The following is a 27,295-nucleotide window of genomic DNA, read 5'->3' as shown; positions in this document are numbered from 1 at the left end:
TAACAGTTACAGCTTTGTTAGTTACAGCTCGCCAAGTTTGGTTCCCTGCCCTGTGTGACACCAATCACTAGGCAGCTCGATTAGCTCATTGTTGGTGATGGCTGGCTGCACTTCCTCTGCCCACATGGTTTGATTTCAGACTTTGTGGCCAAAGGAAACAAAGTTTGCAGCCAAGCTTGTGCCACAACACAGGCAAAGGAAAACACTTCAGCTAACATTAGGTAATTGGCAGGTGTGTAGCCCTTTCCCATCTGTTGAAGTGGTCCTTGGGGTTGGAGGTAATCAGGATCTGGCCCACTCTGTCTCAAGGGGATCTCCCAGTAGGAAGCAGGATGCTTATCCCACACCAGGCCCAGCACCTCTGCCACCAGCAAGAGAAGTGATTTTTCTTGGCTCTTGTCCAGGCCACCATGACAGAGAGAGGCTTAGCAACAGGTAATGTGTCCCAGCAGCCACCGTGATCAAGTTTGGCAAGAGGAAAGGCAAGGCTAGCCAGACTAGAAGCAGCAGTCCAAGTTTACGGAGTCCCAAGATTAGGGCAAGGAGCTCACAACTGCACAGCAGCAGTGGTGCCATTCCAGAGGGTTGGTAGCTGCATTCACTTTTAAGAAGAGGCAAGGCTGGCTCACTTGTGAGTTCCCCTTCTGACTCTGGTTCTCCCCCGCCCCTCAGATTCCATTCCCGTGCTCTTTTCCCCAGCTGGGACAGCCATCTTCTGCAAGGGAGAAGCACCCACTATCTCCAGGCTCTGTTGGCCTATCAGCCCTTCCCTCATTCTTCTCAACCTCCTATTCCATGCCCGAGCCTGGTCCCACCTCAGCACTCATGATACCAGTGAGGAGTTCAAGCACAAGTAACACCAAGGATTCTCCTTGATCTCTCAGTGGCTTTTGATACCGTGAACCATAGTAGTTACTTGGAGCAGCTGTGGGTTGGAAATGGGGAGACAATGTGCTGCAGTGATGTCTCTCTTACCTTGGGAATCATTTTCATAGAGTAGTAGTTCTGGGAGTTGTGTCTCCCAGAAGTCAATCTTGTCCCCCATGCTGTTCAACATCTGTATGAAGCCACTGGGGTTTTGGAGTGTTACGCCAGTATGTTGCTGGCATGCAACTCTACCTGTGCCATCTGAATCAGGAGAGGCTGTTGAGGTGTTGGACCACTACCTGGGGGAAGTAATGAGCTTCATGTGAGCCACTGTGGGTAGTTGAGTTTGGGAAGTGAGCGCACCTGTTCTGGATGTCATGACTTTCCTCTGCAAAGAGGCGGCTTGTTGCTTGGGGCTACTCCTTGAAGCCCAGGAGGCTTCATTGGCTAGGAATGCAATTTTATTGGCTAGGAATACAGGCCTTCCTGGGCAGATCCAGCTTGATGGCAGTGGGAAGAAAGAGAGCCCATGGTAGTGTACTCCACAGTGACACTGAACTTCACGTAATAGGTCTGATTCTTCCACTGGGACCCCTAACATGCTAACATAAAGAGATCCTAAGATGATGAGGCTGGATGAAGCCTGCAGCCCACCTAGTCAAGCATTCCACTTGTGTGGAAGTGGGTGTTATAGCGATGCCTGTTTTTGTTTTTCATACAGTAGAGATAATGTCCTTTAAAGACTTAAACTGCACAGTATCAAAACCTGCATTACATATGAGTGGCAAAATTGTGCTATGAATAACTGAAATGGAGGCCTCCTAATCATGTTTAGCTCCCCACCCCAATGTTTGTGCACATTAGGAACACAGACCTTGATCTGATCTGTTCTACACAAAATCATCTTCAGGCAACAGAAGGCACATTATTAACTGATGTTTACTTGGTATATTTCTTGGCTCTGGAAAGTAAATTAGCAGAGTGGTTGCACCTTCATATACTGCTGTTGTAACAATAAACCAATTATAATTTGCTGCACAGTTGCCTTCGTGTTACAAAACTGTATTCTTCAAGCTCTCAATTTGCAGATAGCACTGTCAACAAGAACTCCTTGTCAATTGTTAAAGGGTCCACAATTTCCATTCTGTCTTTATTGTTTGGACTGAGGTGGCATTGGAGGTAGATCAATGTTGGTGCCTGGAATGACATCATGCCCTTTGCCTTCTAAGAGAGAGTCCCACTGGTCAAAATCTTTATTGAGACCTATAGAACAGAGGCGTAAATCAAATGAAAACATACCTCAGGGCAAAAGAATGATTAAAATCAGATATGGTGAAATAATATATCAGTGTTACCTTTTAATATCAACCTTTTGTGACATGTTGGAGTTGCATTATATTAAAACTGATCTTTTAGATGTCTGACATCTGCTCCTACCAGTTATTTTAGGACTTTTATCAATGTTAGGTTGGGGATTGAAATTTTATTTCAAATTTTCAATCTGCTGTGCATATTAATAAATAGTATAGAATGGCTAGAACAGCCAGAAGGGCAAGAAGTCCAAATGGGCTTCTCCACACTTACTTTTTGCCCTGTGCTTTCCAGGCACAGATCCATGCTTTCCCCGTCTCTCCCCTGAAGAATTCCTCAGGTTTTTCCCCCAAGACTTCCTGCCAGTGGTGAGATGGGTGGAGACAACCCACATCATGGATCCCAATTCTCCCCTTCAGGAGAATGGAATTACACATTCAGCTAACAGGCCCCCTCAGCGCCTGCACAAAGATTTCAGATTCTGCAATGGGGCTCCCCCCTTCTCCTGCACAGACACCCCAAATGGCTTATGAGGGCTGGGGGTCAGGAGAGACCTCAGAACAGTGCACAGAGAGGGGGGAATCATTCTGCCTGGTAAGATGAAATACTTGTGCAGATGAAACATTCATCATGGCTTGATGTTGAATTCCATCTTTTGACTTTCAGATATTACCCACTCCAAGCCATTCAGATGGGGTACACAACAAATCACATATAAAAATCATGTAGCAAATGTAGTAACTTACCTAAATGTTTCTGTAAGAAGGCTAATGAAGCTTTGTTGCTAACATCAATGGCTGTTTTAGGATTTAATTGTCCCTTCAGTCCAAAAATCTTTCCAACAATGTTGCCAGTCAAAAATGTAAAGTCTGGAAAACTCTGATGTACTGTTCCTCTGCAAATAGCAAAGATATTTCCCAACTACATTACAGCCACAAAAGGGTAATTGTACAGTTATAAGCAACATCTTTAAAAATTAAGTTTTTTGTTAAAAGTAAAACATAATGGTTTTTTCCTTAGGATGGCAAAGGAGCACCTCTTATCACAACTGCATGTGATTCTCACCCAATTAAATCTAAGTAGGCTAATAAGGTAAATTTTAATCAATTACAGCTGCATACAGATGATAGTTAGGGTTGCAATGCACAGTGCTGTGCAAAAGCAGGTCACCTGACATCTTTGCCCCACCAATCAAAACATTTATTCAAGCGAATATGCGTCCCAAATTACAGATTAGTAATTTGCTGTATCTTTTTGCTCTTATGTGTTGCTCATCAATGTAGCCCTTTTTGTAGACAGGCAGATACTAAAAAGGATTTGCTTTAAAATCTTTACTCTTTCTTTTCTGTAAGTCGCTGCAGACTGACACAACGGAAACTGGGATATAGAATGAAGTGGACGGGAGCTTTTTCATGAACATTTTCTAGGGACAGGAGAAGGATGAGCCCACTATTTAGGTTTTGCTGCCGTGCTGAGAATCTTCAGAACTTGCAAAATTTTGCTTTCAGAATAAAGTTTCCCTTTCCCTCCAGTTTGCTGGTTCTGTTTTTTGAAACATGCAGGTTTTTAAAAAGCAAATAGTAACATCTGGAGCAGGGGACTGATCATTATTAGGAAAGAAGCAAAAATAGGAAGAGTTTAAGTCTTTCTCTCCCTCTCCTCTGCCCTTGTGGTCCTGATGAAAACCCATCATCTGAAGCATTTATTTATATAGAGAGGAGGAAATGCTCCATGGGTGAAAATTTCCTCTCAACGCAGCTTCAGAGTTTTGCTTGGGGCTGCAGCAGGGAAATAAATAATTGATTTCTTTCCAGCTAACTGCTTAAATCTTGATAGTGTCCCTTGGGGTGGGGGCTAAGAACTATTCACACGTTTAAGAACCTGCACATTATAAATGCAAATATACATTTAACATCACATGTTGTTTAGCCCTAAGAAGATGCACCTTGATTCTTCCGGCTCTTTTGGAGGGCATGCTAGAACTTGGATAGTCACAGGCTGCATTGTCGCATGGGCTAGTCTGCTATAACCATTTTGCCACAGGACAGGTAGGACTGAAATAGAATTTGAAGATGAAACAGCTATGTGATCTAGCAAAGTGCTGTTTTCTTCCTGCAATAGCTTGCTGCCTTCACAACATGCACAGACAATTCCAATTCCCCTGAAAATAAACTAATACTGTTGCAATTTAGCACTTACTTGATAGTGATCATTTTTCTTTCTCTGTCTTTGTAGTTAAGTTTCTTTATTTCTAGAATGTTTAAAGCCCATTGGAATTTTTCTGAATTAATAAACAGCAATGGTTGACGAACTCTAGGATACACTTCTTCACAAAGGGGTAGCATCCATGCATCAAGGGCAATGCCACACCTGTACAGGGGGGGAAAGTGCAAGTGTGTGGCATGTTGGTATTAGTTGCACAAGGTCTATTCTCTACTTTTGGTGAGACTATATTCTGAGATCTGCAGAGGATATGGGACACTAGTTCTATATATACTGCACCTCATTCAGCTTTTCCACAGGTTTCTCAGAGATGTTACAAATACAAGCTTTAGGAAGATGTTCTGCTCAAATCCACATCTTGTTCCAATGAGTGGGATTCAACTCATGACCTGTCAGCAGCCTTTGACATGGTCAATCACGAACTCCTGGACCACCGCCTTGCCGACATGGGGATCCAGGGCACAGTCCTTCAATGGCTGCGCTCGCTTCTCTCTGGTCGGGGACAGAGGGTGGCGCTTGGGGGGGAATTGTCATCATGCCACTCCTTGGTGTGTGGAGTGCCTCAGGGTGCGATACTCTCCCCGATGCTTTTTAACATCTTTATGCGCCCCCTCGCCCAGCTTGTCCGGAGTTTTGGGTTGGGTTGCCATCAGTATGCTGATGACACCCAACTCTATCTGTTGATGGATGGCCATCCTGACTCGGCCCCAGACACACTGATCAGATGTTTGGAAGCTGTGGCTAGATGGTTACGTGGGAGCCGGTTGAAGTTAAATCCTTTGAAGACAGAGGTCCTTTGGCTGGGTTGGGACGATATGGGGTTGGGGGGGCAACTCCCATCTCTTGCAGGGGCGCAATTAGTGCCAGCACCATCCATTAAGAGTTTGGGTGTAATCTTCAATACCTCCCTCTCCATGGAGGCGCAGATTACAGCTATAACAAAGGCGGCATTTTTTCATCTCCGCCAAGCTAAGCAGTTGGCCCCTTATCTCTCTCGCCCCGACCTAGCCACTGTGATCCACGCGACGGTCACCTCCAGACTGGATTATTGTAACTCACTCTACATGGGGCTGCCCTTGAGACTGACCCAGAAACTCCAGCGGGTGCAGCGAGACTCCTTACGGGGTTTTTACTGCGAGATCACATTCACCCGGTACTATACCAGCTGCACTGGCTCCCGGTGGAGTACAGGATCAGGTTTAAGGTGCTGGTTTTAACCTTTAAAGCCCTATACGGCCTAGGACCCTCATACCTATGGGACCGCCTCTCCTGGTATGTCCCACAGAGGAACTTACGGTCTTCAAATAAAAACATCCTGAAGGTCCCAGGCCACAGAGAAGTTAGGCTGGCCTCAACTAGAGCCAGGGCTTTTTTGGCTGCGGCTCCAATCTGGTGGAACGCTCTGTCACAAGAGACTAGGGCCCTGCGGGACTTGACATCTTTCCGCAGGGCCTGTAAGACAGAGCTGTTCCACCAGGCCTTTGGTCAGGGCGCAGCCTGACTCCCTCCTTTGGCAATCTCCATAGAACTTTAGCTTGATGGTTGCCAACAATTTGATTTTAATTAATTTTTATGATGAAATGTTTTTAGAATCTTGTACTATTTTATTGTTGTTAGCCACCCTGAGCCCAGCTTCGGCTGGGGAGGGCGGGATATATATATATATATTAAATGAGTCCTATCCATGAAAGCTCTGTACAGGGGCTTCTGCTTATGCAACAGGGCTCCCTCCTCCCTCTGTGTGCCCCTCGAAATTGGCCCTGCAGCCAGGGTGGGGGGCAGTCAGAAGAACCCTGGGAACAATATGCGGGGGGGGGGGGGAGAGGGATTGTTCTGTCTGGCAAACTGAAATGCTTGCACTACAGAACCATCAGAAGAGCGCATCACTGAATTCCTCCCAGTATTAGTAGCTGTGTTTTTATTTTATAAAGTGCCTTCAATCTTCTAGGCACTGAAGTGATATAAAAAACAAGACAACCTCTCCCCACAGTTTTATAATCTTAAGCCGCACAATAATAAAAGCGATATAAATCCTGGTACCGGTTCTTAAGTTCCATAATGGCTTTTTACAGAGATTTTACCAGATGCTATGGCACATGTCACCATTAGCGCTTCCAGTGTGTGCTCTTGGTGCCACAGGGTTAAGCCCTGCCTTTTGAACAGAGTTTGGTTGTTAATGCAGGGGGTGGGGATCAGAAAACATTCACAGGCTTTTAAGATGACAGTTCTTACTTGAACTGGACATTTTTGCTAAGAGCCTCAATAGTTGTAGCAGCACCAAAAGAGTGTCCCATCACAGCTATCTTCTGTACATCAATAGAATCCTGAAAATACAAAAGATAAGAGAAACTGTTGCTCTTCTAGCTGGTTAATAATAATAATTTATTCCTTATACCCCGCCCATCTGGCTGGGAACAACTGAACGCACTCAGTCCAAGACAGAGTTAAACATGCTTAGACCTACAGAAACCAGGGGGCTAATACATACAACTCTTAAATGCCCAATGTTCCTTTTCAACCAGACCTTTGCCTGATTAATGTTTTACAGCCTTTTTTAATATGTGGCTGTGGAAAGGGGGGTTATTGTTTCACTGTTTTGTTTTAATTATTTACTTGTGTTTTTATCTTGTATTTTATTCTGTGAACCACCCTGAGATCTTACGATGAAGTGTTGAATTTAGTAACAACAACAACAACAACAACAACAACATAATAAGAAGAAGAACTGAAGTCCAACAACATCTGGAATCTTGCCTGCAGAAGATGAACCTATCCAGTTCCCCCTTCAGTTCTGCCTCCACCCCCTTGGCAAATCATGGGGCCTCAGAATGGTGACTCCTGCCTGGAGCTGGCTCTGACCCTATTAAAGCTGATTATGGATTATAATTTCTGGGAAACAATGGGAGCAGTTTCCCTTAACTGCTGTGGCACTGATCATGAGGTATTAGTACCCTGGTATTTGTACAAAGGTATGTGAGGAGGACACGGGTGGCGCTGTGGGTTAAACCACAGAGCCTAGGACTTGCCAATCAGAAGGTCGGCGGTTCGAATCCCCGTGATGGGATGAGCTCCCGTTGCTCGGTCCCTGCTCCTGCCAACCTAGCAGTTTGAAAGCACCTCAAAGTGTGGACTTCCGGGTTAGCGCCATCGACTATTGGCGGATTCCCTCTGAGCTCTGGAGGGAATCGGCTCTGTAGGATCGGGTCTGGCCACTGCGGTGACGCGGGGACCCTTAAAAATCACAGGCGGTGAAGCCTGTGAACCTGGTGACTCGGCGGGCACCATTTGCGCCCCCCCGACCTGTGAAGAGCCTTTTTAAAGGCTTCGGAACGGGGGATGGGGTGAGCGGTGCGTTGCTGAGAGTCGACTGCTTCTCCTGCAGAGTGAAGCCGCATTGCCATGGTCGGAGAGCGCTGACTTCTTCTTTGGAACAATTGGACTCTAAAAGTAACAACCTGTGAGTACTACGGAAATTGGTATCGTAAAGAATTTTTTTTTTTTTTAAGAATTAGGCACGATCGGGGAAGGTGTAAAAAGGAAGTCTGCCTCCCTGTCTTGTAAACAAGTTAAAGCAAAGACCTGCTAACTAAGGTCGAGAGAACCTCTTTTTTCCTTCTTTGGTAAAAGACTTTAATTTCACGGTTTGGCAGTATAGGAAATCTTGTTGGAGGATAAAAGAGCTAATTTTGGGAGCTGAAGTGTCACCCTCCCGGACCTGGGAGTGCTCTGCGAGAGAGCCTGTTGATGAGGTACTAAAGAGCTTGACAGCTGTCAAATTAGCTGTCAAGACAGAAAAAGAGAACTTTGTTTCTGCTGCTTCTGCTGGTTATATCTGTTACAATTTTTGTTACAATTTGATGAAAACAAGGAAGAACCGATACAAACTAACTGGATTTTTGGATTTGAACTGGAATGAACATTAAGAAACCAAAATCCCTCTAGAGGGGATTTTGAGACATTACAAGAATGGCTGGAGGAGGGAGAGTTCAGGCTGAATTGGACAGAGTCTTTGTTCTCTTGGGAAAGTTACAAGGCCAAATTGATGTTTTTGCTATAAATGTTACAATTCTGGACTCAACTGTAAACAATATCATGGAACCTGATAAGGATTTGAATCAGGAAGTTTATTCAACTGAACAGAAAGAGAAACTTGACAACATTGAGAACTTGGAGAAGGAGACATATGTTGTCCCTGAAGAAAAGGAAGGAGGAACTGTAATTCTGCAGATGATGAAAGAGGACTTGAGGTTTGACATGATGGCAATGAAGGAAAATAAGAACTTGATGTGGAAAATCTAGCCTGAATTGGAGATGGAAAAAAGGAGAGATCTCCTTATGTGGAGATCTGAAGACCTAAGGATTACAAATTTGCTTAAGGTGGAGGTTGGAGCCTTCGGGACATTTGGTTTTGAAAGGAGTAAGAAACAAGATTTGGGCCCCACCTTTAAGTATGGAGGACTGGTTGGAAGAAATATGGATCCTGAAGGGCCAGAGCTTTTCTGAGATTTGGTGTTTAATTTTAAGGACTATCAGAAAAACCAGCAGAGAGGAATTGAGAGAGAATTAAGAGCCTCGGATGTGAGGTCTCCAGGCTAATACTAGATTAAGACTGGTGGATATTTGTGGGGGACTGAAACCGGGAAAGGGGGGTGTGGGGCTTGGGAATCCAAAGGGTACATAATTATAATGTGTTTTTACTTTCATTTTGTTTTGGTAATGTGTATGAAATTTGGGAAATTCGTGGAAGGGAACCTGGGTCGACTTTAGAAAGAATGTTTTAAGAATGTGTATTGAGGTACAAGTGTTGATGTTGAAGTTTGGATAAGGTAAAATTGGTTTGTTTTAAAACGGACTAAATTAAAGGAAAATAAGGTTAGCAAAAATAAATTTAGGAAATGAATGAAAGAGAAAAAGTAAAATAATAATATGTTAAATTAAGCATAGAAATAGGTTAAAAATTATGGATAAGGATTTGCTGAATTAACAATTTGAATTGGAATACAAGAAAGGGGGATGTGAGGAGGTCAGGGAAATATGTTGTTGAAAAATAGATTTTGTGAACTTTATGTGTTTTTAATTTTTTCTGTTTTTAGTTTTTCTTTCTTTTTTTTGACTTTTTGTTTTTCTGTATTGTATTAAATTCGAAAATCTTAATAAATATATTTTTTTTAAAAAACCGAAAGCACGTCAAAGTGCAAGTAGATACATAGGTCCCGCTCCGGCAGGAAGGTAAACGGTGTTTCCGTGCGCTGCTCTGGTTCGCCAGAAGCGGCTTAGTCATGCTGGCCACATGACCCGGAAGCTTTACGCCGGCTTCCTCGGCCAGTAAAGCGAGATGAGCGCCGCAACCCCAGAGTCGGCCATGATTGGACCTAATGGTCAGGGGTCCCTTTACCTTTTACCTATGTGAGGATAGTGAGTCAATAACCAGCTTTTAGTCTTCATTCCTAAGGGAAAGTCAAGAAAGAATCTTCAATGGTGGGACATTGCTGTGAGAGGCAGGCAGCACTGCACTTCTCTTTATAGGGCACCGAGAGTTGGTGTCAGGGAACTGCCATGGGAACTAGAGGAGGAGGCGAGGCTCCACAGCGATGCTGGAGAGGGGCCAAGCAGGGAGAGAGGCAGGTCTCCGGCTGGGGAAGAAAATCAGCGCAACACCAGGGATAGAGGGGGGCCGATGGGGGAAGCAGAGAGGAGGCTCCAGGACTCTTCGCAGGAGACCAGCAAGGAGAGCACAGGTCCTCCGCTGCCCACACCCACCCTGCACAGAAGACTTCCGCGCAGGGAAAGTAGGCGGCGACTTGGCGTCAAAGAACTTCTTTGCTGGAAGAGGTTCAAAAAACGCCCACTGACGGATTCTGCCAGCGACTGAACAGCCACGGAGTGGATGGCTGTCCAGAGAGAAACGGTTTAAGCAGGCAACCTAGCCCAGAGCGGTGGTAACTTACGCACAAGCAACCCCTAAAGCCATTACAGTTGGTAACTGAAAAGAGGAGTGAATCGCCATACTTAAAAGGATCAAAAACCAGTACGTGCCTCTGACAGTCACCTCAAAACACAACACAGCTCTCTTGTGGTGGTGGCTGAACTGCTAGCACTAGTTTCAGCTTCTGGGTATTACTTGACACACTGCTGAAAGCTCTACAAAACCAGCTTCATTGCAGACTGAAAAAATGAACATTTGTGCCATGTACAAAGGCAGTTCCGCCATGTTTCAACAGCTGGGAAGTGTAGCAAACAGCACAAAGAAAGAAATTGGAAAGTCTGTAGCAAACAGCTTAGCCCATGTAGTTACTCAATTTGTATTAGGAGCCCACAAGTTTCTTTACCTTTAAAAGCATCCAGTTAAAGTTCAATGGCAGCACATTCACTATTTGTTTTCCGGAATTAATATCAAGCATGAGGTCAAGGGCTCTAACACACTCATCAGCTCTTTGTTGCACCTACACAGAAAGCAAACATAAATCATTATCCTTTTGGACTTAAAATAGCCAATGCACCAAGACACTGATCTGATAAGCAGAGGAAATTTCCTATGAATCTATGGTCTGACATCAACAGAACCTAAGAAATGTGGTCAAAATCTTTTTAAAACCAAGTACTGGACTTCATCTATAGAAACAGTAGACTTTGTTAATTGACATTAGAACTGCAAGTGTCAGGTCCCTCCGCAGAAGTACAGTACTTCCAATCTAGTTTCCATTAGTCCCAGAACCTCACAATTAGGTCACGTGCACACCATACATGAAAAGAAATATTACACTTTTTCATGTATAATGCCACTTCATCAGTCATGGAGAGTCCTGGGAACTGACCTTGCAGAGCTACAATTCCCAGCGCCCTAAACAAACTACAGTTCACAGGATTCTCCACATCCTCCAAAAGGTTCTATCTAGCAAATGAAAGATTATAGTCTCACTGGGTGTATGGATGTCGGGTGTTTTTTAAAAAAATCCCAAAAATAATGACTATCACCCCTCTAGAACTGCTGCGGAAATGAACCCTTGAGCTTGATTTAAATTTCTCTTCTCATGGGGTCTTGAGTGGGGCACTCTTCCCACCACCCTATTTTATAAGAAAAGAGGCAGAAGCAAGAGTCCACGGCCTCTGACTTGTTCTTGGGTAAATGAATTTCTCAGCATCCAACTCAGATATTCTGAATCCAGAAGAACCTCCTCCTGTTTCCTTCTATCCAGTGTGCACCACTTACGGCACTTAGCACAGCTGGTTTTTGTTCTTGTTTTTCTTACATGATTTTCACTTGCTGGGACTAATGAGTCCCCCCCCCCCCCAAAAAAAAGCCCTGGAATTGCTCTGGGATCTGTGGAAAGGTTCCTTCCTCTGGGGTAAATTATTACCAGAGAGCCCTGCCTGTCAACCAAAAGGAAGTGCTTCCAAGACTGCTCTATCCCAAACCCCAGAGACCCCATTTAACGTAAGTTCACATTTCCCTTTTTAAAATGCTAAAAAAAAACCTGGAAAAGGAGCTTGTCCAGAGTTGACAGCAAGACAAGGGAAGCAAACATAATCACCACAGCCAATGATTCTCTCATGTCACCTTCAACCTTCTTGAGAACTCTCTGCTGCCACAAAAGCATACTGCTCCAAGATAGAGGACTTCTTCAAACAAATACCTGTTGTTGACGTAAAGCAACTTCATCTTCACCTGCTTTTAATTTCCTGTAATAGATCCACTCCTTGTGCAGTTCTGAGGCTTCTCCCTTTGCTCCTAAAGCAGGTTTCTCATTAAGGTAATATGTAGCTGAAGATGACTGGTCTCTAATAAAAAGAAAAATGCTGTTCTGAAGCCTCTGGACCTCCCTTTTGAGATAGCTGCACTCCTTTCCTCTCAAGCACCATATTCTGCCTTTATGTTCAAGTAGAAATACTGAAAAACCAATTCACAATTTACCTTGAAGAATGATAGTACTGAAGGAAACTTCTATTAAAAATGGTTGTTATTCTACTTTGCATGCAGAAGGTCCCCTGTTCAGTCTCTGGCAACTCCAGGCAGGGCTGGGAAAGGCTTCTCTCTGAAACCTTGGAGAGCTGCTGCCAGCCAGTGTAGAGCAGTGGTGGTCAGAGGATAGATTGGGACACACTGGTAGACCTCTGGAGGATATAGGGATGGAGTTTTGACTCCCAAGCAACTTTCCCCACCTAAATTAGGCTTCTGAAATAAGGAAAGCTAACAAGGAGTGGACATCTATGTGAAATGACAGTGAGCTCAGTTCAGTCTTGCTACTGAATACAAATCCCAGGCTCAGAATATGCTCAAAGGCACCTTAATCTTGGTTCCTAAATGTATGTGCTTTGCACCTGGCTCTCACTGGTAGATCCTGAGGTTCCAGTTAAAAACAAACAAATTAGATCTATAGGCCATAAGTCAACTCATCACACTTGAGGCAAACATGCATGCCCATGCTGCTGTTGACCAGGAGTTATTAGGCCAACCATTTTGGAGAATAATACTCAAATATCTAGAGTGCCACTCATTCCTAAAAAATCCATGAAGATGTTCAGTTCTGATGTCATACTGTCCACACCTCTGAGTATCATTCAACACCCCCAAAGAAAAAGAAAGTCTGTGCAGTAAAATTAAGCTTTCTAAAATCTAATTCTAAAGTGCCTATTTTCTACTTTCTAAATCTAGTCCATCCATCTTCTTTATTTACTGTGTTTCTAGTTAGTACTTAATCAGATATTTGTGTACATGCTTCTTCTTCAGCTAATACAAAACTCAAGATGTGTAGTCAGCATACCTGTGCTCAACAGCAGCAACAACAAAACCCCGAGATGCCATTTCAGTGCAAATTGCTGAATACAGAGTTCTGTAAATAAAAACACGACAAATTAGTTAAACAGATTATTTCAGTCCCGACAGAAGTTATAATTCATGTGCATACTACATCTTGATGATGATGAAGTTTTTTAGATGCTGTACACAGATTTTAAAAACCCAATTGTTCCACTTGCAGGTAAATCCTACACCTGCGCACAGTGAGCAGGGGACAAATGAACTTAAGGTAAAGTCTGAAGGAGAGCCCCTGTTTCATTCAGGGAGGCTCCCCACATGCTTTAGAACCCCAGTTCTGCAGGGATCTAGTCACCGCATGTCGGGAGCCTCCATGGGCAGAGTGGGCTCTGCACTTCTGGCTGCGCTCTCCAACTGATGGAGGGTGAGCAACTGGGGTGGGGGTGGATGGCAGCAATTCGTACTCACATCCCCAGTCAGGTAGTAATAATTTTTGTAGGCTGAAACCATTATTGAGGACTGTCAACTTCATGAACCACATATTTTGATATATTATGTTGCTTAAATGCAATCATCTATACAGTGGTACCTCGGGTTAAGTACTTAATTCGTTCCGGAGGTCCGTACTTAATCTGAAACTGTTCTTAACCTGAAGCACCACTTTAGCTAATGGGGCCTCCTGTTGCCACCGCACGATTTCTGTTCTCATCCTGAAGCAAAGTTCTTAACCTGAAGCACTATTTCTGGGTTAGCGGAGTCTGTAACCTGAAGTGTATGTAGCCTGAGGTATCACTGTATTAGGAAACACCCTACTACCAAAATGCAATACTACCTGAAAGCTCCAAGTCCGTGGGAGAAAATAATTAGGGGGTATTTTTCTCCAAGCTTGAATGCAGCGTTCCATTTTGCAGGACACGTCACTGAGCCTAAATTGAATAGAATATGTGTTTGTATTATGAATTTGGGAAATGTCAATTTGTTGCTCTCATGCAAATAGTACTTCACACCTGAAATTGCTCTTCCTCAACCACCCCAAACAGTAGCTCATACATGTTTGAGCCTGTAGCAGCAGTTGTTACAGTATGTATCTGAAGCCACATGCATGTCCAGAACTCACATATTCATTTACACAAACCTGCAAGAGGTTTGGGATCTTTTGCTAGAGTTATAATATATATCTGTTTATGAAAATGGGTTTGCCTCTATTCCTACCTAAATAAAACAATATTCCAGGTGCAGTTTGACCAAGGAAGAATAGAATGGTACTATGACTTCCCTTGATCTGGACACTAGACTTCTGCGTTTTTCAGATATGGGTTGCTAGCTGTTATCATAAATGTTGAAGAGCTGCATTTGTTTGTGGAGTAAGGAGTCTGGGCAGTGTGACATGAAGCTATCACCGCAGTTTTTTACAGTATGTTTACTTCAAGTAAGATAGGTGCTGTAACATCTCGCACAAATTCATTTCGGACGGGGGGGGGGGGGGGGAATCAACTGAACCTGTTGATATTAAGTGAAATAAGCAAACTCGTCTGATAGGAGATATGGTGATCACAAGAATACTCTTATATGAATTTTCAGAACAATGTCATCAAAATAAATGAAATTATAACTCGGGCCTTATATATATTAATGAATGCATGAAATGATTTTCTCAGAAGAAGACATGAGAAGGGACCATAGTTCAGGGGCAAAGCCATGTAGAATGTCCCAGTTTCAATCCCTGGCATGCATTCACTTGAAAGAAAGGAACTGACACACAAGGGATGCAGTAAAACATGCTCTTCATTGAGTCCAACTGTATTAGAAATGTCCTTCAGAACTTACCAAAGTTGCATGTGAAAAAGAACCCTCCTAATGTCCGATTTATGTTCAGAAAATCAGATAGTCCATAATAATATTCTTTATTGGGAATCCATATTGTTTCTTCATCACTTGTACCAATTTGGGATGGGTAATAGAGACGCAAAAAACTTCCCTAGCAATGAATAAGAAAATCAAGTTATTCAAAGCTGCTCTCAAAAGTTTTAAAAGAGAAGAATGCAGTGGCAGATATACAGGTATGCATAATATGTGCAGAATTGAGGGGCCCTTCAGCTGAGGGCCCCCAAGTATACATTGTTAACTGAGAGGTTACCTTTGAAATGTGACTACAGTGAATTTAAATGTGTTGCATTGTTTTCCGTTTTCATGTGTGACAGCAAGGCAAGGCAGCCAGGGAAAACCACTCTGCCCCTCCTTTCCCTGACCTAACCCCACCCCCAAACTCTAAATAAAAGGACTTAAATTACAAAAAACAATTATGCAGGTAAAATGCCAGCAGGGTTGGGGGGCTTTCCAGGGTTTTGCACCGCCTGTCATGTCTGGACAGAAGTCATGGGTGTGTCCAAGGTGTAAGGAGTTCCTGGGTGTCCAGGAACAATTTCATTCCCTTGAGGCCAAGGTGGCAAACCTGGAAAAGCTAAAAGAGGCAGAAAGGTGGGTGGGTGGGTGAGGTCCCACTCCACGACAAGGGGAGGGTCTTGTGGAAGAACATCACTGTGAGGAAGAGGGAAATATTTCCTCAGAAGGCACCGATTCACCACACAGTGGATTGCCTGTCTGGCACAACGCTTACGCATGTTGCCTGTTGCCTAGAGAGCCTGGTAGATAGTGTTTGGGAGGAGTCGGTGCTCGTGCTGTGTACTGACATGGGGAAATGTACTTGTGAAGTAAAATTTAGATTGCTAGCTAGGATGCTGAAAGTCAAGGGCATATGTGTTGTTTGTCTGGTCCCCCACTTAAGCTGTTTTCAAATAGATTTTAAAAATACTTGCTTCCAATTTGCTTTAAATTAATGATGTTGGGGAAGAGTTTTAGATGCTACAGCTGTGTATTATTTTATATTATATTTGTTGTAGATTGCTGGTTTGGGTTTGTTATGTAATGAGGCTGTTTGTTTTAATATTGTATACGTGCGTTCTCTATTTTTTTTAATTGTACGTTATTTCTTTGACCTACTTTGGAAGGGCTTTTCTGATCTAAAAGGTAGCATAAAAATATTTGTAGGTTCATCCACACTGGAGTATAATAGGGATCTGAAGCTGCTTGTGTCTCTATTTACGTATTCTTGTGGTAATCACACCATCTTCTCCACATCCAACTGGCAGACTGCATTTTCCCCTTTTCTAAATTCTGATTTTTCCCAATCTGTGGATAATCCGATAATGCACTATAAAACTGCATGCAGTGGATGTACTGAAGTGCATTCTGTGGGTGTTTATATGTATGTGTGTATGGTGACATTTTTGCTGGATGCCTGCCATCTGTCACCACCCTCCGTATTTCCATTTTGTTTCCATTAGCCCAAGGAAAAGGATGCAGCCTGCTTTTTCCCATTGGTTGTTGCTGAAGGCACATCACAGTACAGTGGTACCTTGGGTTAAGTACTTAATTCATTCCGGAGGTCCGTTTTTAACCTGAAACTGTTCTTAACCTGAAGCACCACTTTAGCTAATGGGGCCTCCTGCTGCCGCCGCGCCACTGCCGCGCGATTTCTGTTCTCATCCTGAAGCAAAGTTCTTAACCCGAGGCACTATTTCTGGGTTAGCGGAGTCTGTAACCTGAAGCGTATGTAACCTGAAACGTCTGTAACCCGAGGTACCACTGTATTTTTATTTTTAAAACAACTCTTTTGCACAGAATTGCTCTTGCACAAAACAGCATTATCAAAAGAAATGCCCTTGCAGGAGGTGGGAAAGGAAAAACAGAGGAAAGAAGTACCAGCTTCCCATGCCAGCAACTTAAAGTCCTTCCCTGCTCTAGTTGAGATTCCTGCATTGCTGGGGGTTGGACTAGATGCCCTTTGGGGTCTCTTCCATGATTCTATGACACACATTTTTACACTACATTTGACTTTGGTGCAAACTTGCTTTATCAAAAAAAAATAAAAAAAATACAGTTGTACCTTGGAAATTAAATAGCTTAGTTCCCAAACGTTTTGGCTCCCAAATGTCGCAAATCCAGAAGTGACTGTTCCAGTTTGCGAGCTATTTTTGGAAGCCAAACGTCCAACAGGGCTTCCAATTGGCTGCAGGAGCTTCCTGCAGCCAATCTGAAGCCACGCTTTGGGTTTTGAACATTTTGGAAGTCAAATGGACTTCTGGAACAGAGTCCGTTCAACTTTCAAGGTACGACTGTATAATGAAAGGTGCCTGTGCATGGGTAAACAAATACTGACATGCATGCCCACCGTGGACACCAGGTTTCTGGAAGTACTACTTGAGGGGAGGAAACAAAACACGGCATGAATGTATCTCATCATTACCCACTAGCACAAATGGGAAACATCAAAACAGATTTTGGAGGCATAAAACTGAAAGTGCTTGTATGTAGATGAAGCTGCACAAATGTGCCAATGGAAGTAGTGACCCATATACACATTACACGCCTAGCATAAATAAAGGTAAAGGTAGCAGTTGGAAAGCACACCAGTGCAAGTAGATAAATAGGGACCGCTACATAAAGTAGTTACTGGATGTGTTTTGTCTATGGACCACAAGGGGGCACTATACATAATTCTACATATATAGCTGTTAAATCTATTAACTTGTACTTTGGATCACCTTCATTTTGTTTACCGCAAGCTGCTTTGGGTGCTAAAAGAAAATCTGATGATTTAACAGCTGCAGATACCTGAATGCTGTGGCCGGTCATAAGATCTGTGCATCCAACTGAGTAAGGGCCTTTCCCTTCAGGAATCCTCTCAAGGTTGCTCCCCATTTCCTTGGCACTTTGACAGGCAAGTCTGAAAAGCAAGATAATCTTACGAGTGTGTGGGTATAACTATGGGTATGCTGCAAAGGCATATTATTGATTTATTTCATAAAATCTATATACCGCTTGATTATAAAAAACCAACCACCTCAAAGCAGTTTACAAGAAAATTGTCAACCATGTGGAAACTAAAGAGGCTTGGTCAGTCAGTGTTTGGACATAGTCTAAATACGCTGTCTTCCATTCAATTGAAAGAAATAGGCCATGCAGCTAGTAAATATTAATAACTAATTATGCTGAACTGAACATTTAAAATCAGTAAAGATTCTCCAAAACAATATAAAGTGCTACTGAAACTGAAAAGGACTTCAAAGAGATAATATAGCCCACATAATATCTACTCTAGTCAGGAGCTGCTGAAGACCTACTTCAGGGGTTGGAAGGTTTAACTTGCCTGGGGCACATCGGTCCCGCAGAGATCCCTCCGTGGGATCCCTCCGTGGGCCGGACTGCGTGTGCACGTGCACCTGCGATTTCCGGCGTCTGTGTCTGCGCAGATGCAATTTACAGCGTCTGCGTGTACAGACATGATTTCCGGGGCGCCGCAGAAGCGAGTCCCCACACTGTGCTGCGCCGGTTTAGCGCAGTGCGTGTGTGGGCAACTTAGTTTGGGGGTGGCTCAGGGAAAGGTCAAATGACCTCCGTGGGCCACTTCCAGCCCATGGGCCTTAGGTTGCTGACCCCTGACCTAGAATCATAGAATCATAGAGTTGGAAGAGACCACAAGGGCCATCGAGTCCAACCCCCTGCCAAGCAGGAAACACCATCAGAGCACTCCTGACATATGGTTGTCAAGCCTCTGCTTAAAGACCTCCAAAGAAGGAGACTCCACCACACTCCTTGGCAGCAAATTCCACTGTCAAACAGCTCTTACTGTCAGGAAGTTCTTCCTAATGTTTAGGTGGAATCTTCTTTCTTGTAGTTTGGATCCATTGCTCCGTGTCCGCTTCTCTGGAGCAGCAGAAAACAACCTTTCTCCCTCCTCTATGTGACATCCTTTTATATATTTGAACATGGCTATCATATCACCCCTTAACCTCCTCTTCTCCAGGCTAAACATGCCCAGCTCCCTTAGCCGTTCCTCATAAGGCATCGTTTCCAGGCCTTTGACCATTTTGGTTGCCCTCCTCTGGACACGTTCCAGTTGGTCAGTGTCCTTCTTGAACTGTGGTGCCCAGAACTGGACACAGTACTCCAGGTGAGGTCTGACCAGAGCAGAATACAGTGGCACTATTACTTCCTTTGATCTAGATGCTATACTCCTATTGATGCAGCTCAGAATTGCATTGGCTTTTTTAGCTGCCGCGTCACACTGTTGGCTCATGTCAAGTTTGTGGTCAACCAAGACTCCTAGATCCTTTTCACATGTACTGCTCTCAAGCCAGGTGTCACCCATCTTGTATTTGTGCCTCTCATTTTTTTGGCCCAAGTGCAATACTTTACATTTCTCCCTGTTAAAATTCATCTTGTTTGTTTTGGCCCAGTTCTCTAATCTGTCAAGGTCGTTTTGAAGTGTGATCCTGTCCTCTGGGGTGTTAGCCACCCCTCCCAGTTTGGTCTCATCTGCAAATTTGATCAGGATGCCCTTGCGTCCATCATCCAAGTCGTTGATAAAGATGTTGAATAAGACCGGGCCCAAGACAGAACCCTGTGGCACCCCACTAGTCACTCTTCTCCAGGATGAAGAGGAACCATTGATGAGCACCCTTTGGGTTCAGTCAGTCAGCCAGTTACAAATCCACTGAGTGCTAGCATAGTCAAGACCGCATTTTACCAGCTTCTTTACAAGAATATCATGGGGCACCTTGTCAAATGCCTTGCTGAAATCAAGGTAGGCTACATCCACTGTGTTCCCTTCATCTACCAGGCTTGTAATTCTGTCAAAAAACGAGATCAGGTTAGTCTGACATGACTTATTTTTCAGAAATCCATGCTGACTATTGGTGATCACAGCATTCCTTTCTAGGTGCTCACAGACTGCTTGCTTAATGATCTGCTCCAGAATCTTCCCTGGTATTGATGTCAGACTGACTGGGCGGTAATTATTTGGGTCCTCTCTTTTCCCCTTTTTGAAAATAGGGACAACATTTGCCCTCCTCCAGTCTGCCGGGACTTCGCCTGTTCTCCAGGAATTCTCAAAGATGACTGCCAGTGGTTCTGAGATCACATCTGCCAGTTCTTTTAATACTCTTGGATGCAGTTCATCTGGCCCTGGAGACTTGAATACATCTAGACTAGCCAAGTATTCTTGTACTATCTCCTTAGTTATTCTGGGCTGTGTTTCCTCTGCTGAATCATTTGCTCCAAATTCTTCAGGTCGGGCATTGTTTTCTTTATCGGAGAAGACTGAGGCAAAGAAGGCATTGAGGAGTTCAGCCCTTTCTGTGTCCCTGTTTGCATTTCACCATCTTCTCCTCTGAGTGACCCCACTGTTTCTTTGTTCTTCCTTTTGCTACGAACATACCCATAAAAGCCTTTTTTGTTGCTTTTAACCTCTCTAGCAAGCCTGAGTTCATTCTGTGCTTTAGCTTTTCTGACTTTGTGTCTACACGTGCTGGCTTTTTGTTTGAATTCCTCTTCAGTGGTTTCCCCCCTTTTCCATTTTTTGTACCTACTTCCTCCATTTGCCCTCAGTTGACCATCAAGATGGCTGAGCAGTTCTATTTGCTGTGCATCATGCACTGCTTAAATCTTGTTAAAGTTTTGTGCGTCTTGATAATCTTACAAATTTAATGTGGCTCTGATATTTTACTGCAATTATTCTAGTGTTCTGTGAACTTCAAATTGAAAGTTGGTCTAAAATAACATTAACAACGTAGATTATTCCTAATGTTCATTGTCTTTGTCACACTGAGAACTGGTTGGGGAAAGACACCATTTTTTAAGCATTCTTGCCTCTCTTGCCTGCAACCAAGGGTCTTACTTCAGAGGTGAATGTGCAACACCCATGATTTGGTTTTGGGAGACATTTTGAATATGCATTGCATCCCTCATGCCCTTCCCAGAGCAACATTACTAGTTTTTGTAGAGTTAGGAATGGCGTACTCTTGAAACTTTGCCCTCGGTGCTTCGGAAACCAGCTCCTTGGGTGACTGCCAACAGTTCTTCAGCTCCTTCTCCAGGGGACTACTGTTGCTGCTTTCGTGACCTTGGGGCTGGGCCAGATCTGCAAAAACACGAACAAGCATCTCTGCAGGGGGGAAACAATCCAGGACAAAGGCCTAAATAAAAGACAAGGCACGGGGAACCCCTCAAATATATACACTTCCTTAGTGCCCATCGCTTAAGGCATGCCTCTAGGCCTAGTGCCCCCAATGTGGCACCCATGCAGCATCTGCATTCCTTCCCCCTCACTGTCTCCTTTGTCAGGAGGCCTGCTGCTCCTTCCCCCTTCCTCTTTCAGTTCTCTCATTTTCCAGGCAAAATTCAGAAAACACTGTGACTGGAAAGGAAGGCAGGGAAGCAGAAAGAAAGAAAAGGGAGAAGAGACCAGGAGAGATGGGAAAGGAACAAAACAGAATGCTTATTTCTCCTCCTCTCTGGGTGTTGGCATGGACTTGGATCTGCTTGTTCCAAAGCCTGCTCCCTCTCCCAACAATCCCTGGATAAATTTCCTGGGACTTAAAAAAACCCCTCCACACATTAGAAGAAGAAAAACTTGTTTCACCTCCCAACCTGGCTGCAGCAAGTCAGCAGGGAAGCATCTCCCTACATCTCCCCTTAGGTCTGCAAATGCTGAATTGATAAAAATAAAGACAATTTTTTAGCCACCAACAGTTCCAAAATCCATCATAACCTGTCACAAAGAAAATGAAGTTATGCCAAACAAATTCCACAGGAAGCTCATGAGATTATTAACTCCACAAATTATTATTCTGACCAATTCTTTGAAATATGAGAATTTAAAGTGTTGAGAACACTATCCTTAACATTCTTCATAGGTGAAGATCAAGATGCTCAATTCAAGAATGACATTTACTTTCATGGCTCATTTTCCAATTCAATACATTTCTGGAATACCACACATTTAGTATGGCTTTGCATGACATGCAGCAAACCTGTGTGAAGCAGTCTGATTCTGCTTAGAATTCTTGAAACTTTAGAACTCGAGCATTTTGGCTAGGATTCAGAGGGCAACACACAACCCAGCCTGTGTACATCACAGCTTTTTAACTCCCCACCCTCTGCTCCCCCTGCTTGCCCCAGAGCAGCCTTTCAGCCGATGTGTCAGGCAAGGCTCTTAATCTACACAGCCAAGCTTTCCCCTGGTTTCTCTCCTGCCTCAACCAATGTTCAGCACACATGCCGCTGCATGCTTACCCTAGAGAGCAAGGGCCACTGACTAAAGCAGGGCTTACTTCTAAGAAAAGTGAACTCTGGGGCGCAACCTTCAAGTTAGTGCCTTTCTGCTGGCGCCTTCTTGAAAGTCATGCAAAGACAAGCAGGGTATTGTCAAAAGTTCCTGCCAGATTTAGACTAGTTCTATGTCTGTGTGTCTTATGGAACAAATGCGTGGTCCCTGGAGCCGAATTGCCCAGGGGCAAAAAACAGATTGTGCTCTTTTTTTCTTTTTTTTTAGAAAGAGGGAAGGGGGTATTGAAACAAAGGGAGATAAGGCTGCGGGTAAAGGAGGCTGCCAGGGGAGGGGGGGAGGTAAGGACGGCGAACCTGCAAGGAGAGGAGACAGGAATACTAAAACAAGCAATGAGGAGAGAAATTAGAAGAAAAGGGGGAGCAAAAAACTGCTCTAGCTAAGGAAAAGACGCGAAGGCAAACAAGAGGGAAGGGGGTGTTGAAAGGAAGCCGCTAAGCTGCTGAGCAGCTGATCGGCAAGCAACATGAGGGGGATAAGGGAGGCTAGCGATAAAGGAGGCTGCCTGGGAGGGGGAAGGTAAAAGCACATGGATCCTCAGCATTTTTGCATTGAGTCACCCCAAATTCACCATCAGATCACATAGCACGTCCATGGCTATAGCCTGCACCAAAAAAATCATGCATCCACTGTTTCTTGGGACCACAATGGCGCAAAAACATGGTTACAAAGCACGGATCCACATGGATCCTCAGGATTTTTGCATTGGGTTACCCCAAATTCACCATCAGATCACATAGCATGTCCATGGCTACAGCATGAACCACAAAAATCATACATCCACTGTTCGTCCTCTAAAAACTAGGTGCGTCTTATGGTCAGGTGCGTCTTACGGAGCGAAAAATATGGTAAGCCCCATTGAACTTGGTGGGCTTTACTTATGTGTAGACATTTACAGGTGTGTGCTTTTAAAAACCCAGTTTAAGAGTCATTTGTGATTATGAATTACATCCAGGGGTGTGGGGGGGTTTTTTTGAGGGGGGGAGATGTGGGGGTGTCTAGGTATGCCTCTGGGTCTGATATTTGCTTTTTCATGCATACATGGATGAATAATGTACACAGGACCTTGGAAGCGATACTAGACCAGATTCCCTTTCCTTCTAAGAATAACAATATAACAAACAGCACACAGCCATATCAGAATAAACCCCACCAATAAACTCAGTATACTGGTGCTTTTCTGCTAATAAGTGATGGCCCTCTCTAAACTAGGCTGTGTCCTGACCTAAGCTTGGTTGCATAAGTAGCAGCACTAGTTCCTTTGTTTTCTTGTGAGAAATTTGACTACATTTGACTACATACAGAGACACATGAGACAAGATTATAAAAAATAGAAAAGTCACTCACATTTACATATTTTTAAGCGGAATCTTGAATACATGTACCATGTTTTATACAAGACAATGCACCCACTGTTCTACATATGAATTTTTTAAAGTGAGCATCATCTCAAATAAAGAGAGGATTTAACATTTATATTAATGTCCTCAGTACTAAAAAAAATCATCCTAAATACCTTCTGTGCCAAAAGGGCATTTGCCCAATTGTCTCTTGTATTAAGTGTGCTAGTTACAAAGAAATAAATTCTTTTAACTTTTAGATATTTTAGATAACTTTTAACTATGATATTATAATCCTACCCTTCCATTTCACAAGGCTAATAGGACCAGTTTTTTCTTTTAAATCACAAACGTTGACTGTTAAGTTTTGAAATTACGATAGGATTGTGAAAAATGCCATCCTTCCAGGCCCGGCAAAGGCGCTTTTCTTCCTCTGGGCTTCGCTGCTCTGCCGGCCCGGAGGGAAGCGGGGCTGGATCCGGAGCCCTTGTCGCATCTTCCACTGGCCTGGCTTTGCAAATGGCTCTGGGGGGCCTCGGGGCATGTGAGGGATCCAGAAAGGGGCTCCTCCTCCTCCCCCGGCGACCCTCTCGATTCCCGCGGAAGGGCGGCCGGCTCCCAGAGGGACTCCCGGCCCAGCCGCCAGCCGGCCTCGCCTCCCTCTCCGCCGGCCCTTCCCGGCCCCGGGACAGAGGCGCCTCCCGCTCGCCGGCGCCGCGAGGGACGGTGCTGAGGAGCAGCAGGAGGGCGGCGGCGGCGGCGAAGCAGAGGCCCCGACCCGCCTCTCCTCCTCTCCCCAGGGGAAGGGGGACACCGGCTTCTGCTGCCGCCTTCGCGGCTCCCCCCGCCGCCGCCGCCCTCGGCAGAGGCGCAGAATAAAAATGAAAAGGAAGAATACCAATACGTAGCAGTCTTGCTGCGAAGCAAGCGACCTTTCCTCCTCCTCCTTCCTCCTGCCGGGGCTCGAGCGAGCAGAAGCCGCGCAGCCCGGCCGCCCTGGGCCTGTGGGAGGGAGGCGCCGCTCCGGTCCGGCCGCCTCACGCCCGAGAGGACACTCTTTTATTCCTCGGTTTCTGCCCCACCTTTTTCCCTGACGGGAGAGGCAGCCAAGGAAGGACAAAAGCGGCCGCGAGTGAGGGGGCCGGGGCTGCCTCCCCCACCCTTCATATTTTGTAGTATTTTACTTTATAACAAAAAACGCCACTATGAAAAATGGAGAACTGAGGATATATAATAAAAAGGCAATGTTCTCTTCTTCAAAAGAATGAATAATAATAATAATAATAATAATAATAATAATAATAATAATAATAATAATAATAATAATAGTTTATTTATACCCCGCCCATCTGGCTGGGCTTCCCCAGCCACTCTGGGTGGCTTCCCAAAAAAAAAAAAAATTAAAATATTGTAATACATCAAACATTAAAAGCTTCCCTAAAGAGGGCTGCCTTCAGATGTCTTCTAAAAGTCTGGTAGTTGTTGTTGTCTTTGACATCTGGTGGGAGGGCGTTCCGCAGGGCGCGTGCCACTACAACTTATCTTTTCGCAATGAGGGAACCGCCAGAAGGCCCTTGGAGCTGGACCTCAGTGTCAAGGCTTGAACGATGGAGGTGGAGACGCTCCTTCAGGTATACTGGACCAAGGCTGTTTAGGGATTTAAAGGTCAGCACCAACACTTTGAATTGAGCTCGGAAACGTCCTGGGAGCCAAAGCAGATCTCTCAGAACCGGTGTTATGTGGTCCCGGCAGCCACTCCCAGTCACCAGTCTAGCTGCCGCATTCTGGATTAGTTGTAGTTTCTGAGTCACCTTCAAAGGTAGCCCCACATAGAGCTCATTGCAGTAGTCCAAGCGGGAGATAACTAGAGCATGCACCACTCTGGCGAGACAGTCTGCGGGGAGGTAGGGTCTCAGCCTGTGTACCAGATGGAGCTGGTAGACAGCTGCCCTGGACACAGGCCTCCATGGATAACTGAGTCCAAAATGACTCCCAGGCTGCGTATCTGGTCCTTCAGGGGCACAGTTACTCCATTCAGGACCAGGGAGTCCCCCACACCTGCCCGCGCCCCGTCCTCAAAAAACAGTACTTCAGTCTTGTCAGGATTCAAGCTCAATCTGTTAGGTGCCATCCCTCCTCCAACCGCCTCCAGACACTCACACAGGACCTTCACCGCCTTCACTGGTTCTGATTTGAAAGAGAGGTAGAGCTGGGTATCATCCACATACTGATGAACACTCAGCTCAAACCCCCTGATGATCTCTCCCAGCAGCTGCATATAGATATTAAAAAGCATGGGGGAGAGGACGGAACCCTGAGGCACCCCACAAGTGAGAGCCCAGGGGTCTGAACACTTATCCCCCAACACCACTTTCTGGACACGGCCCAGGAGGAAGGAGCAGAACCACTGTGCTCCCAGCTCCTCAAGACGGTCCAGAAGGATGCTATGGTTGATGGTATCAAACGCCGCTGAGAGATCCAGCAGAACTAGGAAACAGCTTTCACCCTTGTCCCTAGCCTGCCGAAGATCATCAACCAGTGCGACCAAGGCAGTTTCAGTCCCATGATGAGGCCTGAATCCCGACTGGATTGGACACTAAGTAAAAGTGAATCCCGACTGATTGCCACACATGGCTGATTACATGCAGGTTGCACAGATTTTCTTAGGCTGATTGATATGTTTTCCATGTAGGAAAAATATTTATGAAGTTGTGCTTGTTAGTTTGGAGGACACTGCAACTTGAGAAAGTTACTATGGCCAGGCATTGCTGTTCAAAAGAACACATGAATTTGAAAACTGTCTACTCAAGACTGATTCCTCTAGGATGTAACAATAGTCGTTCTAGATGAGGATAGCAGAATGTTGACTTTTATGTTTCATATTTTACATAGTTTGATGCTTTGTGATGTAGGAACATAGCAATTCCATAGTAAATTACTATGGACAAAAATAGTATACCACACCCTTCCTGCAAAGTTAACATAACATTTAAACCTTAAGAGGACTTTTTTTAAGGATGCAGGATTTTACTGCACTGATAGGCTAGGCTTACAAAGTCCGCACCCCTACATCTCAGTGTCTGAAAATAGATATTTCTGTTTGTTTGTTTTTTGCTGTGTAAGAGGAACAGAAACAGCCACCATTTGAGAGTCACAGGAAATTAGAAAAGTTGAAAGTCAATTGATCTGGGAGAGTTCTTCCATGTTTCTCACCAGCACTGGGAATGACCAGGCAATGATCTGTCCATCTCAAAGGAACAAGTAAGAGCTCCCCCAACATATCACATTCCCTAACAAAGCACCGGATTGAGAGTGTGCTCTGCCACATGCATTTTGCCAGATCCTGAGATGGGTCCCTAGTGTGCATGATGGCTAGGAAGTCTCAAAGTGCTCCTGAAAAGGTTGTTTTTTTCCTCTTCAAGACCATATGTGCAATCTTTATACCCCTTCTCTGCCCCTTCACCATTCTTCTATCCCAAACACAAACTCTGTAGTCTGACTAAAAATGGTATCAAGATAAATATTTAACATCTGTTTCTTTAGCACACAATACTGCTACTAATTCCATCCCATAGACATGCCTTTCTTCTCCTTGTATATTTTCTCTCACAC

At 44.4% G+C, this 27,295-nt stretch overlaps 1 protein-coding gene across 3 annotated transcripts; it reads right to left on the bottom strand.

The window, feature by feature from the left end:
• Positions 1 to 1,790: 1,790 nt before the first annotated feature.
• Positions 1,791 to 22,563, bottom strand: PLA2G7 (phospholipase A2 group VII). 3 transcript variants are annotated; one of them, XM_053380297.1, is made up of 11 exons: positions 21,017 to 22,560; positions 17,831 to 17,942; positions 14,984 to 15,134; positions 13,989 to 14,082; positions 13,164 to 13,232; positions 12,036 to 12,180; positions 10,731 to 10,844; positions 6,634 to 6,725; positions 4,378 to 4,548; positions 2,925 to 3,073; positions 1,791 to 2,130 (listed from the first exon to the last, which is right to left on the bottom strand). In XM_053380297.1, the coding sequence occupies exons 1-11, from the start codon at positions 21,157 to 21,159 to the stop codon at positions 2,018 to 2,020; spliced, it is 1,353 nt and encodes a 450-aa protein (XP_053236272.1). In that variant the 5' UTR covers positions 21,160 to 22,560; the 3' UTR covers positions 1,791 to 2,017. The 3 variants fall into 3 exon arrangements, 2 of the variants coding, with proteins under 2 accessions (XP_053236272.1, XP_053236273.1); XR_008329322.1 differs by lacking the exon at positions 1,791 to 2,130 and adding an exon at positions 4,124 to 4,232 and having other exon boundaries at positions 2,985 to 3,073; positions 21,017 to 22,563; XM_053380298.1 differs by lacking the exon at positions 4,378 to 4,548.
• Between the last annotated feature and the right edge of the window lie 4,732 nt (positions 22,564 to 27,295).

The sequence above is a fragment of the Podarcis raffonei genome, chromosome 3 (genome assembly GCF_027172205.1).
Source record: "Podarcis raffonei isolate rPodRaf1 chromosome 3, rPodRaf1.pri, whole genome shotgun sequence".
NCBI classification, from domain to species: Eukaryota; Metazoa; Chordata; class Lepidosauria; order Squamata; family Lacertidae; genus Podarcis; species Podarcis raffonei.
Note: the sequence above shows the minus strand (reverse complement) of the source record. Positions and strands in the feature narration are given on the sequence as shown.

Excerpts from the sequence above, each read along its gene's own strand:
- PLA2G7 (XM_053380297.1), bottom strand. The coding sequence starts at position 21,159 with ATGCTTGTTCGTGTTTTTGCAGATCTGGCCCAGCCCCAAGGTCACGAA. Across the intron at positions 10,845-12,035 it reads TTGCTTTACGTCAACAACAG|GTGCAACAAAGAGCTGATGA; the intron begins GTATTTGTTTGA and ends CTTTCTGTGTAG. Across the intron at positions 3,074-4,377 it reads AGAAAAATGATCACTATCAA|AGGAACAGTACATCAGAGTT; the intron begins GTAAGTGCTAAA and ends TGCTATTTGCAG.